The sequence below is a fragment of the Heptranchias perlo genome, chromosome 34, assembly GCF_035084215.1.
Source record: "Heptranchias perlo isolate sHepPer1 chromosome 34, sHepPer1.hap1, whole genome shotgun sequence".
NCBI classification, from domain to species: Eukaryota; Metazoa; Chordata; class Chondrichthyes; order Hexanchiformes; family Hexanchidae; genus Heptranchias; species Heptranchias perlo.
The window spans coordinates 29,898,915-29,918,504 of record NC_090358.1 but is presented as its reverse complement, the minus strand read 5'-3'; the positions used below and the strand labels follow the sequence as shown (position 1 = coordinate 29,918,504).

Below are 19,590 nucleotides of genomic sequence, written 5' to 3'. Positions count from 1 at the left end.
TCATGAAGGGTCTGGACAGAGTAGATAGAGAAAAACTGGTCCCATTGGCGGAAGGGTCAAGAACCACAGATTTCAGGTGAATGGCAAAAGAACCAAAGGCGACATGAGGAAAAACATTTTTACACAGCGAGTGGTTAGGATCTGGAATGCACTGCCCGAGGGGGTGGTGGAGACAGATTCAATCATGGCCTTCAAAAGGGAACTGGATACGTACTTGAAAGGAAAAAATTTGCAGGGCTACGGGTACAGGGCGGGGGAGTGGGACTAGCTGGATTGCTCTTGCGGAGACCCAGCACGAACTCGATGGAGCGAATGGCCTCCTTCCGTGCTGTAACCTTTCTATGATTCTATGTCTCCTTACGTGGCTCGGTGTCAAATTTTGTGTGATTACGTTCCTGTGAAGCGCCTTGGGACATTTTACTGCATTTAAGACGCTGTATACATGCCAGTTGCTGTTGTAGCCCAGGGTGGGCTGATTAACCTTCTAATTGTAAACAAATACAAGAAGTTTTTAGAGCAGTTCAGCAGGATTTGAAGCTAGTTTTTTGTGGGAAGCGATTTGGAATGAAGAAGAATTCTGAGATGTTGCAGCTTTAAAGCAAACTACTTGTAAATATGCAGATGACAAGTAAATGTGTAAATTGGCCACTGACCAATAAACAGGTCAGTAGCTGGACTTCACGCAAGTGAGATGAAACACAGAAGGAAACTAACCAAAGACTGCTCTGGTGATATTCAGATCCGAATATGGACACATTTATTCCAAGATATTTACCTGTGTTGAACTCATCAGATTGTTGTCGACATTTTTTGACGTGAAACCTCTTGACTGCTACGGGGATTCTGTTGTACTCTGCTCTGTACACTGTGGTCCCACTCCCTCCCTGCCCCAGGATATGGCTTGTAGTTTCACTCTGTTCTAAACAATTCATTTCCAGAAATAACCTGAGAGGGAACACATTAAACATTGTTACAGAACTTACATTGCAGTAAACTGCTCATAATCCAATTCATACAAAGCTGATAACTATTTCTATAAACTTTCTGTTAAAAAGGGCAGGAGTGAGATGTTGGTCAAACTGATGTGAAAGGAATTATTTAATAAGCAAATCATCTACTATATATCCTTATAATCCCTTAACATCTAAACAAAGCTGTTACACTGTCATGTTCAACGTGTTGCGAAACAAAAGGTCACAAGTGAAATTGGATAGAAAATAAAAGAGTTTGCGACTGGAGAAATGATTTGTTGCCATTGATAGCCTTGCTGGGGCAGGGTTAAAACTCCGGCTCCAGCCCCATCGAGTTAGATCACAAGGAGTTCGTTCTGCTGGGGCGGAATTTGTTTGCTGTGTTTCTCTGTTGGGTTTTTCCACGTTTCTTATCACTGCTGTGTATCGCCATCTGAGGGAATGGCACAGTCCTGACTCAGTTTGATCGTTTTATTTTGTAGTAATAGTGCTCGCTTGTCGTTCTGGCCTTTATCACTGCAGGTCAGTGCAGTAATCGAGTGAAAGAGAATAGTTTGTAGAATCTGGTGCAGTGCTCGCACTGACCTATTTACACACAAATCACATCCCTGAGCTCTCAGTGGGGTACAAATGTTCTGAGAACAGACTTTTATGAGTTTAATGAATAAAACATAAGTGGTGGAATGAGTTGCATGTTTTTATTTTTGCCAATGCTGCAGTGAGATTGTAGGGTTGCCAACTTTAGTTGGAGGTAGTCTGTTCTAACCACATGACATCTGATCACCTGAAGACTGGTAACATGACATCTGATCATGTGATATCTGACCAGTGACATCTGGTCATGCGATATCTGACCACGTGACGTCTATCATGTAACATCCAGCCATGTGATGTCTGCCCACGTGACGTCTGACCACACGTGACGTCTGACCATGTGACGTCTGGTCATGTGATGTCTGATCGTGTGACGTCTGATCGTGTGACAGTGAGATTGATCGTGGTGAGATTGATGGCGGGAGGTAGCGGTGCTGGCGGTGAGATTGATGGCGGTGAGATTGATGGCGGTGAGATTGATGGCGGGAGGTAGCGGTGCTGGCGGTGAGATTGATGGCGGTGAGATTGATGGCGGTGAGATTGATGGCGGGAGGTAGCGGTGCTGGCGGTGAGATTGATGGCGGTGAGATTGATGGCGGGAGGTAGCGGTGCTGGCGGTGAGATTGATTTCCTGCTGCATGTTTTCCATCTAAGGCACAGCTCAGAAACAGCCACACCTGGGCTGGAGAGGAGGCCAGTGGAACTGGTAGATGGGAACTTGAACTCACAATGGTCTGGCTGGGGATCTCACACTCTCCTTCCATAGTCAAGCAGTCCTACACCTTACAGTGATCTTTATCTAACTCTGAGGACACATTTTTTAAATAATGAGGCCCTGAGATGCCTCGGGAGTTCTCCGTCCCCTGCAGTTACTCTGGCAGGAGATCGATGGAGCTCCAGCAGAAAGGGTGCTGGCCTGGTTATGTTAGGTGTCTGAATCTCTGGGACTGTTCGTCCTTTACAAGGCACCTGGTGGGCTGAGAGTGAGAGTGGGAGTAGGGGCAGGGAGTCCCTGAGCCAGGAGTTCCCGCTTGCTGCCGCACCGTTGGGACCTGGCGTTATGGTGGAGGCCGGTATATCCAGTGAGGTGAGAGGTACCGACCTTCACAAAGGATGTGTGTCGGTCCCGCTGGTGGGGTTCAAGACAGGGTAGTGGGCAGGACCCCAGGAGAGAAACGTTTCCTTTCAATTCCTGGATCGGACTCTTTACTCAGAGCGGTGGCATTATTGCGGAGGGGAATGGGCAAACCCCACACACAGGTGGGCGGGTGGCTGAGTTTCTGATGGCAGAGGGCAGGTGGACATTATAGAAACACCTGAGGTGGAGCTTGTGACTGCAAGTCCAGTGCAATGAGGTGCCCGCCCACTGAGAGTCAGCAGGTTATGTGCAGCGCTGGTGGGCACGAACGCAGCCAACCACCAGGATAACAGCTGGTGGAAGATTGGGGCCAAAAAGTTTGCTTATTTACAGCTTGATGTGGAGATGCCGGTGATGGACTGGAGTTGACAATTGTAAACAATTTTACAACACCAAGTTATAGTCCAGCAATTTTATTTTAAATTCACAAGCTTTCGGAGGCTTCCTCCTTCGTCAGGTGAACGATGCACATCGTTCACCTGACGAAGGAGGAAGTCTCCGAAAGCTTGTGAATTTAAAATAAAATTGCTGGACTATAACTTGGTGTTGTAAAATTGTTTACAGCTTGTCACTGAGTAACAGAGCAGAGTAAAAACTGGCCAAGATTCAACAGTTAAACACCAAGCGCATGTCTGAACATTACTGAACGAAGCCCCATAGTGTCCTTACTGTAGGGTATTCATCAGGTGAAATGTCCCAGGATGATATACCTGTCACACTCGGAGAGCCTCACCCATCAGCTGCCCGTACAGGTAACCCATAGAATCATAGAATCTTACACCATAAAAGGAGGCTATTTGGCCCGTCGTGGCTGTGCTGTCTCTTTAAAAGAGCTGTCCAATTTAGTCCCACACCCCAGCTTTTTCCCCATAACCCTCCAAGTACATGTCCAATTCCCTTTTGAAAGTTCCTATGGAATCTGCTCCCACCGCCCTTTCAGGAAGTGTGTTCCAGACCTTACCCTCTGTGTGAAAAAAACTCTCATTTCCCCTCTAGTTCTTGTGCCAATTATTTTAAATCTCTGACCTCTGGTTACTGACCCACTTGCCAGAGGAAACCATTTCTCCCTACTTGCTCTATCAAAACCCCTCATTATTTTGAATACCTCTATTAAATCTGCCCTTAACCTTCTGTGCTCTGCAGTAAACAATCCCAGCTTCTCCAATCTCTCCATATAACTGAAGTCCCTCATCCCCGGTATCATCCTGGTAAACCTCCTCTGTACCCTCTCCAAGGCCTTGACATCTTTCCTAAAGTGCGGTGCCCAGATCACTAACCAGTAATTTGTAACGGTTTCTGTATTCAATGCCGCTATTTACAAAGCCAAGTCTCCCATACGTTTCCTTACCCGCCTTATCAACTTGCCCTGCCACCTTCAAAGATTTGTGAATGTGCCCCCCAGGTCCCTCTGCTCTTGCACCCCCCTCAAAATATTACCATTTAGATTATACTGCCTCTCCTGGTTGTTCCTCCCAAAGTGCATCACTTCACACTTATCCACATTAAATAGCATCTGCCATGTGTCTGCCCATTTCACCAGTCTGTCTCTGTCCTCCTGAAGTCTGCTACTCTCCTCCTCACTATTTACTACGTTACCAAGTTTTGTATCATCTGCAAACTTTGAAATTGTACTCCCTATACACATGTCCAGGTCATTTATATAACAAGAGAAGCAATGGTCCTAATACCGACCCTGGGGGACCCCACTGCAAACTTCTCTCCAGTCAGAAAAACATCCGTTCACCACTACTCTCTGCCTTCTATCCCTTAGCCAATTACGCACCCAAGTTACCACCGTCCCTTTAATCCCATGTGCTTCTATTTTCCAAATAAGTCTGTTATGTGGAACTTTATCAAATGCCTTTTGAAAGTCCATATATACATCTACTACACTACCCTCATCAACCCTCTCTGATACTTCATCAAAGAACTCAATCAGGTTAGTCAGGCACGATTTGCCTTTAACCAAGTGAGAATTAATTTTGTCCTTGACAGTGGTCTCTGGTAGTTTTCCCACCACAGACATTAGACTGATTGGCCTGTAGTTACCAGGTTTATCCTTCTCCCCTTTTTATCAGGGGTGTAACATTTGCAATCCCCCAGTCCTCTGGCACCACTCCCATATCCAATGGGGATTGAAAGATTGTGGTCAGAGCTTCTGCTATCTCCACCCTTACTTCCCTCAGCAACCTAGGATGCTTCCCATCTGGACCGGGTGACTTGTTAACTTTGTGATGGTAACCTATTTAGCACCTCCTTTCTATCTATGTTTATCCTATCTCCAATATCTCTACTCCCTCCTCTATGGCCACATTAACTTCATCCTCCTCTTTTGTGAAGACAGTTGCAAAGTCCTCATTCAGTACCTCAGTCTTACCCTCTGCCTCCACAAGAAGGTTTCCTTTTTGTCCCTAATCGGCCCCACCATTCCTTTGACTATCCTTTTACTTTTTATAGGTTTATAAAAGATTTTTGGGTTCCTTTTTATGTTATCCGCTAATCCTTTCTCATTCTCTCTTTGTCCTTCTTATATCCTTTTTCAATTTCTCCCTCTCACTCTTTGTATTCTGTCTGGTTTCGATTGTAATCTGTACGAGACATTTGTCATAAACCTCCTTTTTTGCTGTTTTATTTTAACCTCTATTTCCTTTGCTGTCCAGGGAGCTGTAACTTTTGATGCCCCATCTTTCCCCCTGATGGGAATATGCTCGGTTTGTACCCAAACTATCTCCACCTTGAAAACCTGCCATTGCTCATTTACTGTTTTCTTGGCCAAACCCGATGTGTTGTCTGTGATTCCATTAAAACATTTGGATAATTGGTCGTCCTAATTCTACTGTTTTATTTTTCTGAGGAGGTTAAATTCCCATTTTCCCAATTTCCTGAGCCAATCACCTCCCGAGGCTCACCAGGTTAGGACAGGGTTAGGTCACCTGAGGTCCCATTTTAACTCAACACACCCTGCGAGGACAGTGGAAGGGGAGGGACAGGGGTCAGACACACCCTGTGGGGTCAGGGAGGGGGAGGGGTGGTCAGACACGCCCTGCGGGGTCAGGGAGGGGGAGGGGGGGTCAGACACGCCCTGCGGGGACAGGGAGGGGGAGGGGGGGTCAGACACGCCCTGTGGGGGCGGGGAGGGGGAGGGGGGTCAGACACGCCCTGTGGGGGCGGGGAGGGGGAGGGGGGTCAGACACACCCTGCGGGGACGAGGAGAGGGAGGGGGGGGGGGTCAGACACGCCTTGCGGGGACAGGGAGGGGGAGGGAGTGGGAGGGGCGGGGAGGGGGTCAGACACGCCCTGCGGGGACGGGAGGGGGTTCGGATCAGACGCCCAATTGCACTCTACATTGAGGTGAATGGAGAGTAAAATCGGACAGAGTGTAAAATGGACATTAGACCCAGACCCGAACTCAGGAGATTTTCTGAGCTGATGTTCAGGAGAGGGGCCAAAGTGCCAACTATCCCTCAGATCCACTCTCTTCCCTGGTCTCCTCGGTATTCCCAGCCGAGCTGTCAACATCAGGGAACTGTTGGGAGTGAGATTTATGATGAGAAAGGGCGAGACAGAGCCATCTAACCTCATGGGACTGTGTCCACTTATAGAAATCAGACGCATGAAAATAAACTGTTGGAAACTAAAATAAGTGTGAGTTAATAACAGTGCAGCCAGGACTGGGCGGGCACTGAACACGATCCCCCATTGCTGGGGGAGGGGCTCCGCTGTTCTCCACTGTCGTGCCAGTCATACAGATGTTTTTATTTTCACATCTGACCACAGGGCGGCCTGCAGATCCACCACTGCCTCGGCTCCAGTACTCTGTGCTGTACGGGCTCCACTGCCAGCAGCTCATCAGCAGTTGTTGCCTGACTATTTACAGGCAACTATATCCCTATAAAGGATCTGTGACTAACCCTCCCTCTCCCCTCCTCCCGCACCCCCTCCTCCCGCACCCCCTCCCTCTCCTCTCCCCCTCCTCTCCCCTCCCTCCCCACCCACTGTCTCCTCCCCTTCTTTCCCCACCCACTCTCTCTCCCCTCCACCTCCCTCTCTCCTCCCTCCCTCTCCTCTCCCTTTCTCCCCTCTCCCTCCCTCCCCTCTCCCTCCCTCCCCACCCACTGTCTCCTCCCCTTCTTTCCCCACCCACTCTCTCTCCTCTCCCCCTCCCTCTCCTCTCCTCTCCCCCTCCTTCCCCACCCACTCTCTCCTCCCCCTCTTTCCCCACCCACTCTCTCTCTCTCCTCTCCCCCTCCCTCTCCTCTCCCCCTCCCTCCCCACCCACTGTCTCCTCCCCCTCTTTCCCCACCCACTCCCTCTCTCCTCCACCTCCCTCTCTCCTCCACCTTTCTCCCCTCTCCCTCCCTCCCCACCTACTGTCTCCTCCCCCTCTTTCCCCACCCACTCTCCCTCCCCTCCACCTCCCTCTCTCTCTTCCTTTTCTGTCCCTCACTCAACCCCATTACTCTATTTTTATTTTTATTAATCTTTCTTGAGGTGACGGTAAGATCCAGAAGGATTATGTTTTTTAAACAGTGATCCCAAGATCGGAATGTACTTCCCTGAGCCTCATTCCCTCTCCGCGAGATTCGCACATTGTCCTTACCGGGCTGGGAAATCAGTCATAAAAAGTTCAGGAACCAACTCGTCCAGAGGCACCGAGGCAGCGGGGTGGTTTGGGCACTCGATGTGGGTGTGCTCGATGGCAGTGAGCAGGCAGTGCTCCATACTGAAGTAATGCAGGCCGTGTGCCTGGGACTGGATTTGTGCTTCTCCTGTGGCTGTGGAGGTGCAGTGAGGGCAGGGGACATACTGTTCGACCAAGGGAGTCCCATCGGTTTCAGTGGCTGTGAGCGCTGCAGGTTACAGAAGGGGTTAAACGCAGACTCCTGTGAGTTACACACACAGTCCCAGGCACATAGTCACAAAAGGACAAGACCGAATTAGGAAAAACAAACACAGAGACATCTTAAAACAGCAAAGGACCAGAATAATCTCAGAATTCATTCGTGACTTTAAAGAAGTATTTTGATTTAAATATTCCAATCCTCAGGAGTTTGTGTTTTAAATTATTGCTACAGTGTAAGCCGAGGTGTGAGATATTCCACTCCCTGAGTACTGGGAGTGTCGGCCTGGATTACAGGCACAATTCTCTGGAGTGGGGTTTGAACCCACGACCGACTCAGAGGCGAGAGAGCCGGCCAGTGAGCCGCGGCTCAGGGCAGTATTGGGTCAGTCTGTGCCGCACGGCACCACATACCAGGACACCCCCTCCTGGCTCATCGTTACCTGGAAACCACTGATCGATCAGCGAGTTGACGTGGTCGGTGATGAACGCCACGGCGGAGAAATCTCGCGTTTCCGACTGGCACACAATCTTTATCCCCGCACTTTTTTTCCTTTTCCAGTTCACCTCTGAGGACTCAACGCTGCAGGAAGGAAAGGAATTGAGTTTGGACGACAGCGTCGCTGACCGTTTACATTCCCTGATCTCAGAGAAAGCTTCAATTGTGATGGGGACTAGTAATGTGATTACCTCAGAGAGCCGCCATCGTAGTTCACCTGCAAGCCTTCTTGCCAATAGATAGTTTGGTTTCTCCTCACTCGGAAAGTGCTGCAGCGATTGCGACGCTGCGACCGTGTGAAGCTGTACAGCGAAGGCCGATTCGCTCGCTTTTCATTCTCAAAGAGCTGGTCAAAGCAAACAGAGAAAAGTCACAAATCCAACCAGAGAACGCTGGAAACACTCGGCAGGTCAGGGAGTGTCGGTGGAGAGAGGAACCGAGTTACTGACCTCGATATTAACCCCAGCCCCCCATTCCCACACCGGGCGGGAGATCATCGCGGGGGTTAAAATGTGAAATATGCGGGAAGTGACCCAAGCAGGCCGTGCCCGCCGCCATTTTTCGGCGGTGGATTTTGGAGCATCCGGTGTCCCGCCGTGGAGAGGTGGGACACTTAATTCATGTATTTAAATCAGGCTCCACAGTGCAACTGGTGCTGCGTGTGTTTCCCAGGGGTCGGGAATCTTGGCAGTGGAAGGGAGGCAGGAACTGCTGTCTCCACAGGGTAAGTGGCTCTTTCAGCTCCCGCTGTGGGCCAGGAGGAGCAGGAGTGCTGCCCCCCACCCCTCAAGGAAGTCTTCGGCCTCCCCAGCCTCGATCACCAGCCTCCCCCATCCCTCCCCTCCATCCCCCTCCCCACCACCTCCCTCCATCCCCCTCCCCACCCTCCATCCCCCTCCCCTCCCTCTCTCTCCATCCCCCACCCTCTCCCTCCATCCCCCTCCCCTCCCTCCACTGCCTCCCTCCATCTTCCCCTATCCCATCCCCCATCCATCCCTCCCCTCCCTCTCCTGACCCTTGCCCTCCCTCCCTCCATCCTCCCTCTCCCATCTCCGCTCTATCCCTCCCCTCCCCCTCCCCATCCCCCTCCCTCCCCTCCCCCTCTCACTCTCTGTTTGAACACTTGTTTCAGGTTCTCCTCAGCCTGCTGATTTAGTTTCCAATTCCCCACCAGCCACACTGTGATCCCTCTGACTTAGATTGGCAATTGGAGCAAATCCGGGATTGTCTGGTGGTGTAGGGCCTGGGTTGAGAATGTCCGTACAGGCAGCAAACAGGAGACACTTTCAGCCCGTCAGTCTGGGGGTACCGAGTTCTGACCTATCTGTGAAGAAAGTTCTGAAACTAACAAAGCTGTCACTCCGCGGTGACTCTCTGCATCTCACAGGTGACCCTTACCTGTAACGTACCGAACCCGATATCAAGCACTGTGGGGCAATTTTAATCGAACCCGCCCGTCAGGGAACTGCTGAGATCGGGTGGAACGCTGGTTTTACATCCCACCCAATACTGACTTCAATGGAGAGTAAAATCGGACGGTGAGTTAAACTCAAATTGCTCCGATAAGTTGATAGGTTTGTTGTTTTTGACAAAGCAGCAAATTTAGTCTTGCAGTGTCATTATTTAACTTACAAACGTGAGCATGTGGGGCTGATTCCTGACTCCAGGTCCCCAGCACCAGGCGGAGTTTCACCAATAGAGAGTTCGGGGACTCTGCCACTCCTTCACCACTCATTGTGGAGTTTGAGGCACCGTCTCAGGAGTGTGGAGTGAGGAGTGTGGAGTGTGGAGTGTGGAGTGAGGAGTGTGGAGTGAGGAGTGTGGAGTGAGGAGTGTGGAGCGAGGAGTGTGGAGTGAGGAGTGTGGAGTGAGGAGTGTGGAGTGTGGAGTGAGGAGTGTGGAGTGAGGAGTGAGGAGTGTGGAGTGTGGAGTGAGGAGTGTGGAGTGAGGAGTGTGGAGTGTGGAGTGAGGAGTGTGGAGTGAGGAGTGTGGAGTGTGGAGTGAGGAGTGAGGAGTGTGGAGTGAGGAGTGTGGAGTGAGGAGTGTGGAGTGTGGAGTGAGGAGTGAGGAGTGTGGAGTGAGGAGTGTGGAGTGTGGAGTGAGGAGTGTGGAGTGTGGAGTGAGGAGTGTGGAGTGTGGAGTGAGGAGTGTGGAGTGAGGAGTGTGGAGTGAGGAGTGTGGAGTGAGGAGTGAGGAGTGAGGAGTGTGGAGTGAGGAGTGTGGAGTGAGGAGTGTGGAGTGAGGAGTGTGGAGTGAGGAGTGAGGAGTGTGGAGTGAGGAGTGAGGAGTGTGGAGTGTGGAGTGAGGAGTGTGGAGTGAGGAGTGTGGAGTGAGGAGTGAGGAGTGTGGAGTGAGGAGTGTGGAGTGTGGAGTGTGGAGTGAGGAGTGTGGAGTGTGGAGTGAGGAGTGAGGAGTGTGGAGTGTGGAGTGAGGAGTGTGGAGTGTGGAGTGAGGAGTGTGGAGTGAGGAGTGTGGAGTGTGGAGTGAGGAGTGAGGAGTGTGGAGTGAGGAGTGTGGAGTGAGGAGTGTGGAGTGTGGAGTGAGGAGTGTGGAGTGAGGAGTGAGGAGTGTGGAGTGTGGAGTGAGGAGTGAGGAGTGTGGAGTGAGGAGTGTGGAGTGTGGAGTGAGGAGTGAGGAGTGAGGAGTGTGGAGTGAGGAGTGTGGAGTGAGGAGTGTGGAGTGAGGAGTGAGGAGTGTGGAGTGAGGAGTGTGGAGTGTGGAGTGAGGAGTGAGGAGTGTGGAGTGAGGAGTGTGGAGTGAGGAGTGTGGAGTGTGGAGTGAGGAGTGTGGAGTGTGGAGTGTGGAGTGAGGAGTGTGGAGTGAGGAGTGTGGAGTGAGGAGTGAGGAGTGTGGAGTGAGGAGTGTGGAGTGAGGAGTGAGGAGTGTGGAGTGAGGAGTGTGGAGTGAGGAGTGTGGAGTGAGGAGTGAGGAGTGTGGAGTGTGGAGTGAGGAGTGTGGAGTGAGGAGTGTGGAGTGAGGAGTGTGGAGTGTGGAGTGAGGAGTGAGGAGTGTGGAGTGAGGAGTGAGGAGTGAGGAGTGTGGAGTGAGGAGTGTGGAGTGAGGAGTGTGGAGTGAGGAGTGAGGAGTGTGGAGTGAGGAGTGAGGAGTGTGGAGTGAGGAGTGAGGAGTGTGGAGTGAGGAGTGAGGAGTGTGGAGTGAGGAGTGTGGAGTGTGGAGTGAGGAGTGTGGAGTGTGGAGTGAGGAGTGAGGAGTGTGGAGTGAGGAGTGAGGAGTGTGGAGTGAGGAGTGTGGAGTGTGGAGTGAGGAGTGTGGAGTGAGGAGTGAGGAGTGTGGAGTGTGGAGTGTGGAGTGAGGAGTGAGGAGTGTGGAGTGAGGAGTGTGGAGTGAGGAGTGTGGAGTGAGGAGTGTGGAGTGTGGAGTGAGGAGTGTGGAGTGAGGAGTGAGGAGTGTGGAGTGAGGAGTGTGGAGTGAGGAGTGTGGAGTGAGGAGTGAGGAGTGTGGAGTGAGGAGTGTGGAGTGAGGAGTGTGGAGTGAGGAGTGTGGAGTGAGGAGTGTGGAGTGAGGAGTGTGGAGTGAGGAGTGAGGAGTGTGGAGTGAGGAGTGTGGAGTGAGGAGTGAGGAGTGTGGAGTGAGGAGTGAGGAGTGTGGAGTGAGGAGTGAGGAGTGTGGAGTGAGGAGTGTGGAGTGAGGAGTGTGGAGTGAGGAGTGTGGAGTGAGGAGTGTGGAGTGAGGAGTGAGAGGAGTGAGGAGTGTGGAGTGAGGAGTGAGGAGTGTGGAGTGAGGAGTGAGGAGTGTGGAGTGAGGAGTGTGGAGTGTGGAGTGAGGAGTGAGGAGTGAGGAGTGAGGAGTGTGGAGTGAGGAGTGTGGAGTGTGGAGTGAGGAGTGTGGAGTGAGGAGTGTGGAGTGAGGAGTGTGGAGTGAGGAGTGAGGAATGAGGCGAATACAGTGTTCATCCACCTACTGGTAATTTCCCCACATGAACTGGAGTCAGATGATTGTTTGGTGGTACCAAAGAGAGGGGGAAGGGGAGGGGTGAGGGGAGGGGAGGGAGAGGGAAGGGGAGGGGGGAGGGGAAGGGAGGGGCGAGTGGGAGGGTGAAGAGGGAGGGGGGAGAGGGGAGGAGTGAGGAGTGGGGTAAGGGGAGGAGGAGGAGTGAGGCGATGGGGAGGGGGAGGACTGAGGAGGGGGAGGGGAAGAGAAGGAGGGGAGGAGGATGAGGTGTGAGGGAGGGGAGGAGGAGTGAGGGGGAGGGGGAGGAGGAGTGAGGGGGAGGAGGAGGAGGTGGCGTGAGGAGGAGTGAGGAAGGGAGGGGAGGAGGGGAGGGGAGGAGGGGGAAGGGTGGGGAGAGAGGAGGAGATGGGGAAGGGGAGGAGAGGGGAGGGGAGGAGTGAGGATAGGGGAGGGGGAGGAGTGAGGAGGGGAGGGGAGAGGAGGAGGAGGGGAGGGGGAGAGGAGGAGGAGGGGAGGGGGAGAGGAGGAGGAGTGAGGAGGGGAGGGGGAGAGGAGGAGTGAGGGGGAGGGGAGGAGGAGTGAGGGGAGCGGAGGAGGAGGAGTGAGGAGGAGGAGTGAGGAGGAGGAGTGAGGAGGGGGAGGGGAGGAGGAGGAGTGTGGGGAGGGGGAGGAGGAGGAGGAGTGAGGGGAGGAGGAGGAGGAGTGAGGAGGGTGGGGGGTCATTTCCAGCCCCTGGGACAGCTAGCTGTGATTACTAGGTGCTCTGCTATGATTCGATGCCTTAATTCTGTGCCATGTAAATGTTAGTGTGACGGATGATTTCGGTCTTCAGAGACAAGGTAGAATCATAGAATCCTACAACACAGGAGGCCATTCAACCCATCGTGCCTGTGCTGGCTCTTTCAAAGAGCTATCGAATTAGTCCCATTCCCCTGCCCTGTCCCCAAGTGTTGGTTCCTCAGGTACTGAGTTAACCTCCTGCCCTGGACACGGGTCACACGGCTACACACCCCCCCTACCCTGCTCAAGTCAAAACCATGTTCGTACAGAATCATAGAAATCTACAGCACGCTGCACCGGCCGAATAAGAGCCACCCAGCCTAATCCCACTTTCCAGCACTTGGTCCGTAGCCCTGTGGGTTACAGCACTTCAGGTGCACATCCAGGTACTTTTTAAACGAGTTGAGGGTTTCTGCCTCTCCCACCCTTTCAGGCAGTGAGTTCCAGACCCCCACCACCCTCTGGGTGAAAAAAATTCTCCTCAGCTCCCCTCTAATCCATCTACCAATTACTTTGAATCTATGCCCCCTGGTCACTGACCCCTCTGCTAAAGGAGACAGGTCCTTCCTATCCACTCTATCTCGGCCCCTCATAATTTTATACACCTCAATTAAATCTCCCCTCAGCCTCCTCTGTTCTAAAGAAAACAACCCCAGCCTATCCAATCTTTTCTCATGGCTAAAATTCTCCAGCCCTGGCAACATCCTCGTAAATCTCCTCTGTACCCTCTCTAGTGCAATCACAGCTTTCCTGCACAGTGATGACCAGAACAGTACACAGTACTCAAGCTGTGGCCTAACCAATGTTTTATACAGTTCCAGCATAACCTCCCTGCTCTTATATTCTATGCCTCGGCTAATAAAGGAAAGTATCCCTTATGCCTTTTTAACCACCTTATCTATCTCTCCTGTTACCTTCAGGGATCTGTGGACATGCACTCCAAGGTCCCTCTGTTCCTCTACACCTCTCAGTATCCTCCCATTTATTGTGTGCTCCTTTGCCTTGTTTGCCCTCCCCAAATGTATTACCTCACACTTCTCTGGATTGAATTCCATTTGCCACTTTTCTGCCCACCTGACCAGTCCATTGATATCTTCCTGCAGTCTACAGCTTTCCTCCTCACTATCAACGACAAGGCCAATTTCTGTATCTTCTGCAAACTCTTTAATCGTGCCCCCTACATTGAAGTCTAAATCATTTATATACATTACAAAAAGCAAGGGACCGAGTACTGAGCCTTGCGGGACCCCACTGTAAGCAGCCTTCCAGTCACAAAAACACCCGTCAACCAATTTTGGATCCAACCAGCCACTTTCCCTTGGATCCCATGGGCTTTTACTTTTTTGACCAGTCTGCCATGTGGGACCTTGTCAAAAGCCTTGCTAAAATCCATGTAGATTACATCAAATGTGCTACCCTCATCGACCCTCCTTGTTACCTCCTCAAAAAATTCAATCTATTTGGTGAGACACATCCTTCCCTTAACAAATCCATCCTGACGCTCCTTGATTACTCCGTGCCTTTCTAAATGACGGTTTATCCTCAGAATTGATTCCAATAATTTGTCCACCACCGAGGTTAGACTGACTGGCCTGTAATTACTCGGTCTATCTCTTTCCCTTTTTAAACAACGGTACAATGTTAGCAGTCCTCCAATCCTCCAGCACCACACCTGTAGCCAGGGAGGATTGGAAAACGATGGTCAGAGCCTCTGCTATTTCCTCCCTCCCTTCTCTAACAGCCTGGGATACATTTCATCCGGACCTGGCGATTTATCTATGTTCAAAGATGCTAAATGCCTTAATAGTTCATCTCTCACAAAGTTTATCTCATCCAATATTTCACACTCATTCTCCTCCTTAACTACAATCTCTGCATCGTCCCCGTCTTTTGTGAAGACAGACACAAAGTATTCATTAAGAATCACACACACATCTTCCGCCTCCACACACAGGTTACCTTTTTGGACTCTAATAGGCCCTACTCTTTCCTTAGTTATCCTCTTGCTCTTTATGTATTTATAAAACATTTTTCGGTTTTCCTTGATTTTACTTGCCAGTAATTTTTCATGCCCTCTCTTTGCTTTCCTAATTTAAGCCCTCTTTAAGCTAAGATATCGTACTTCCAGGTGTCTATCTGTGTCCTCAGCTCATCTGCCTTATTCCCTGGACTCCTTGCATTGAGGTATGTATCATTAAGCATTGCCAAACTCCTTTGTTGTCTCGTTTCTAACCTTTGTTTCTCTGCCTTCCAAACTCACTTACTAATTTTCAGCCTTCCATTTCCAGCTCTGCTTCTCTCCCTTCTGAATCTACGTTCAGGTTCCCATCCCCCTGCCAAGCTAATTTAAACCCTCCCAGCAGCACTAGCAAGCCTCCCCGCGAGGATATTGGTCCCGGCCCTGTTGAGGTGCAACCCGTCCGGCCTGTACAGGTCCCACCTCACCCAGAATCGGACCCAATACCCCAGGAATCTAAAGCCCTCCCTCCTGCACCATCTCTCCAGCCACGCATTCACATGGTAGTGGTTGTTGGAGGCCAATCATCTCAGCCCCAGGACATTGCTGCAGGAGTTCCTCAGGGCAGTGTCCTAGGCCCAACCATCTTCAGCTGCTTCATCAATGATCTTCCCTCCATCAGAAGGTCAGAAATGGGAATGTTTGCTGATGATTGCACAGTGCTCAGTTCCATTCGCAACCCCTCAGATAATGAAGCAGTCCGTGCCAGCATGCAGCAAGACCTGGACAACATCCAGGCTTGGGCTGATAAATGGCAAGTAACATTAGTGCCAGACAAGTGCCAGGCAATGACCATCTCCAACAAGAGAGAGTCTAACATTCATTACCATCGCCGAATCCCCCACTGTCAACATCCTGGGGGTCACCATTGACCAGAAACTTAACTGGACCAGCCACATAAATACTGTGGCTGCAAGAGCAGGTCAGAGGCTGGGTATTCTGTGGCGAGTGACTCACCTCCTGACCCCCCAACGCCTTTCCACAAGGCACAAGTCAGGAGTGTAATGGAATACTCTCCACTTGCCTGGAGAAGTGCAGCTCCAACAACACTCAAGAAGCTCGACACCATCCAGGACAAAGCAGCCCGCTTGATTGGCACCCCATCCACCACCTTAAACATTCACTCCCTTCACCACCGGCGCACTGTGGCTGCAGTGTGTACCATCCACAGGATGCACTGCAGCAACTCGCCAAGGCTTCTTCGACAGCTCCTCCCAAACCCGCGACCTCTACTACCTAGAAGGACAACGGCAGCAGGCACATGGGAACAACACCACCTGCACGTTCCCCTCCAAGTCACACACCATCCCGACTTGGAAATATATCGCCGTTCCTTCATCGTCGCTGGGTCAAAATCCTGGAACTCCCTTCCAAACAGCACTGTGGGAGAACCTTCACCACACGGACTGCAGGGGTTCAAGAAGGCGGCGGCTCACCACCACCTTCTCCAGGGCACTATCCTCTTATTTGTATACTCACTAGCGCGTGGCACCGGGAGTAATCTGGAGATTACTACCTTTGAGGTCCTGCTTAGTAATCTCTTTCCTCGCTCCTTAAAATCTGCCTGCAGGACCTCATCCCTCTTTCTACCTATGTCTTTGGTACCGATATGGACCACGACCTCTGGCTGTTTACCCTCCCCCTTCAGAATGTTCTGCAGCCACTCATGGACATCCTTGACCCTGGCAACAGGGAGGCAACATACCATCCTGGAATCATGTCTGCGGCCGCAGAAACACCTGTCTGCTCCCCTAACTATAGAATCCCCTATCACTATTGCTCTCCTGACCTTTCTCCCTTCCGCTCTACAGCTCAGCCACCTATGATGCTGTGGGCTTGGCTTTGGCTGCACTCCTCATGGGAACCATCGCCCTCACCAGTACTGGTTAGAGAGCGAGATGCCCTCAGGGGTGCCCTGAACTACCTGCCTGGTCCTCCTTGTCTGTCTGGTGGTCACCCAGTCCCTCTCTGCCTGCACACTCTTGAGCTGCAGGGTGACCACCTCCTGAAACGTGCTATCCCCGTAGCTCTCAGCCTCGTGGATGCTCTGCAGTGACGCCAGCTGCTGCTCAAGGTCCGAAACCCGGAGCTCGAGCTCCTCCAGCTGGCGACATTTCCTGCACCTGTGGCTGTCCCGGACACGGGAGGCGAAGAATAAACAGACAGGCAGAGATTCTGGACATCTTTCAAACCCACTCTCAATGAGTCTACATTACACATGGCCAAGGCTGCAGTGATGGTCGACAGACGATTGCACCAGCTCCCAATGAGACCAAATTCACTACCTGACAATGGCATTTTGACACTTTGCAGAAACATTTCTTTTCTACCTAAATAAACAAGAGGTGAAACCAGTGGAAGGGAAGGTTCAGGGTTTTGCATCAAATCCAATTTCACATTGGCAGAAACCGCGAGCAGCAACTAGTCATGGGAAAGCTCCGTGTGTAAGCGTGCGATGGCAGTGCGCTGATACCTGGACATCCATCTCTGCCAGGCTAATCAAAATACGGGCGATAAACCTTTGCCAGAAGCCAACGGGCACAAAGTTCATTTTGAAGAGTCTCTGGACGGTGTTGGTGCTCCTGTCCCTCAGGTTACTGACGTCGAATCCTGGTTTCGGTGGCAACAGATGTGGCAGGAGGTAACTGGTGAGAAAAGCACAGCCACATCAGTCAGCAATAAGCACTTTCTCTTGGGCCCATCCGTCCACATTCTCCGTCCTGTCGAGACGGACACTCCAAACCCCATCTCCTTCCTTCACCGGATATACAAAAAGAGACAACAACTTGCATTTATAGTGTCATCATCTCAGATAACTTCACAAGGGGGACGTGGGCATCGAGCAGGAAAGTCAAAGGGATTGGTGTTTAGAGCTTTCAAAGGCAGTAAAGGAGGTAGCATTGAGGGATACGGTTGTGTTACTGGACCAGTAATCCAGGGAACGTGAGTTCAAATCCCACCATGGACGTTTGAGAATTTGAGTTCAGTTTAAAAAATTTGGAAATGGAAAGCTGGTCTCAGTAAAAGTGACCATGAAGCTGTCGGACTGTTGTAAAAACCCAACTGGTTCACTGATGTCCTTTAGGAGAGGAAACCTGGCATGCTTACCCGGTCTGGCCTGTAAGTGACTTCAGTCCCACACCAATGTGGTTGACTTTTAACTGCCCTCGTATCAAACTGCTACACTGCTGCTGTTCAAGAAGAAGGCCCACTGCTACCTACTCTGGGAAACGAGGGGTGGGCAATAAATGCCGGCCTTACCAGCCACACCTGCATTCTGAGAATGAAAGAGAAAAGTTGGCGGTTTGGGGGAAGAATTCAGAGATTGGGGAGTAGTGATGAGCCTGCTCTGGCCGGGCATTCAGCCAACTTCAAAGAGCCGGAGGAACATAGGAACAGGAGGAGGCCATTCAGCCCCTCGTGCCTGCTCCGCCATTTGATAAGATCATGGCTGAGATAATCCAGTGAGGATGGAACGAGGCTCTGGAGGAATTTAAAGATGAGGACAAGGATCTTGAAGTCACTTGGCTGGGCCGAGGGGGTCAGTGGCAAGAATAGGGATGAAAGCCTTTTATGAGAGAGGACACAGGACACGGAGCTGTCAATGAGCTTATGTTTATGAAGAATGGAGACAGAAAACCCGGTGAATGATGACATTTGAGAAGTCAATTCTTTAGGGGTGAAGGTGTGGTCAGGATTCAGCGGTGTTGGGGGATGGGTGGTGACCAGGATCTGTAGACCTGGCGATGGGCCAGATCTGAGGCTCTGAAGCTCAGCTCAGGAATGAACAGGACGTTGAGGTTATCCATCACCAGACTGAACCAGAGAGAGGAGAGGGACGTTAGCAGAATCATTGGAAACAAGAGAAGGATGGATGTTGGTTGCAATGGCGGCTGTGACAAACATGTGCTTTTGTTTGGTTATTGATTTGAATTTGTTGTTACTAAGGGGGTAATTTTTCCACGGAGAGTAAAATCGGACGGTCGATCTGACTCGTCAGTGTCCGCTGGGCGGCTTAGGGTAAAATTACCTCAAAGAGTCAGCACGTGAGGGGTTCATAATCGAGGTTCACACAAAAAAAAGGGCAATTCGGGTGTCAGCCGTGGCTCAGTGGGCAGCACTCTCGCCTCTGAGTCAGAAGGTTCGAGCCCCGCTCCAGAGACTTGAGCACAAAATCCAGACTGACACTCCCAGTGCAGTACTGAGGGAGTGCTGCATTGTCGGAGGTGCCGTCTTTCGGATGAGACGTTAAACCGAGGTCCCATCTGCACAACATTGATTCTGGCCATGGAGCGGGGCTGAGCTCTTAAGCTGCCTGTAGTCGACAGCAATGGGTGGTTCACCACACCTGAGGTCAGAGACAATCCCTGATCAGAATGGTCAGAGGGCTGTGTATCCACGTTAGCTGAGAACACTAAGTTAGATGGCACAGTAAATAATGTAGATGGGAGCAAGAAAGTTACAAAGGGTCATCGGTAGATTAAGTGAGTGGGCAAAACGGTAGCAGATGGAGTTCACTGTGGGGAAATGTGAGGTCATCCACTTTGGATCTGAGAAACACAAATCAGAGTATTTTCTGGATGATGAGAGACCAGGAGCTGTGGAGGAGGAGAGCTTTAGGGGTCCAAATACAGGGCACCGCCCCTCAGGAAGGATATATTGGCCTTGGAGGGGGTGCAGTGCAGATTCACCAGAATGATACCGGGGCTAAAAGGGTTAAATTATAAGGACAGGTTGCAGAGACTTGTAAAAAGATTGAGGGGTGATATGAACGAGGTGTTTAAAATGTTAAAGGGATTCAATAGGGTCGATAAAGAGAGACTATTTCCGTGATGGGGG

The 19,590-nt window shown here is 51.1% G+C and overlaps 1 protein-coding gene across 1 annotated transcript in view; it reads right to left on the bottom strand.

Moving 5' to 3' along the window:
* lrrk1 (leucine-rich repeat kinase 1) overlaps positions 1-19,590 on the bottom strand; it is a 479,049-nt gene that overhangs the window by 187,923 nt on the left and 271,536 nt on the right. Inside the window, exons 21-25 of the mRNA XM_067971653.1 lie at positions 17,225-17,396; positions 8,234-8,388; positions 7,987-8,126; positions 7,304-7,553; positions 776-945 (exon numbers count right to left, since the gene is read on the bottom strand). Coding sequence (XP_067827754.1) covers positions 776-945; positions 7,304-7,553; positions 7,987-8,126; positions 8,234-8,388; positions 17,225-17,396 — 887 coding nt within the window. The remainder of the gene's footprint in view (positions 1-775; positions 946-7,303; positions 7,554-7,986; positions 8,127-8,233; positions 8,389-17,224; positions 17,397-19,590) is intronic.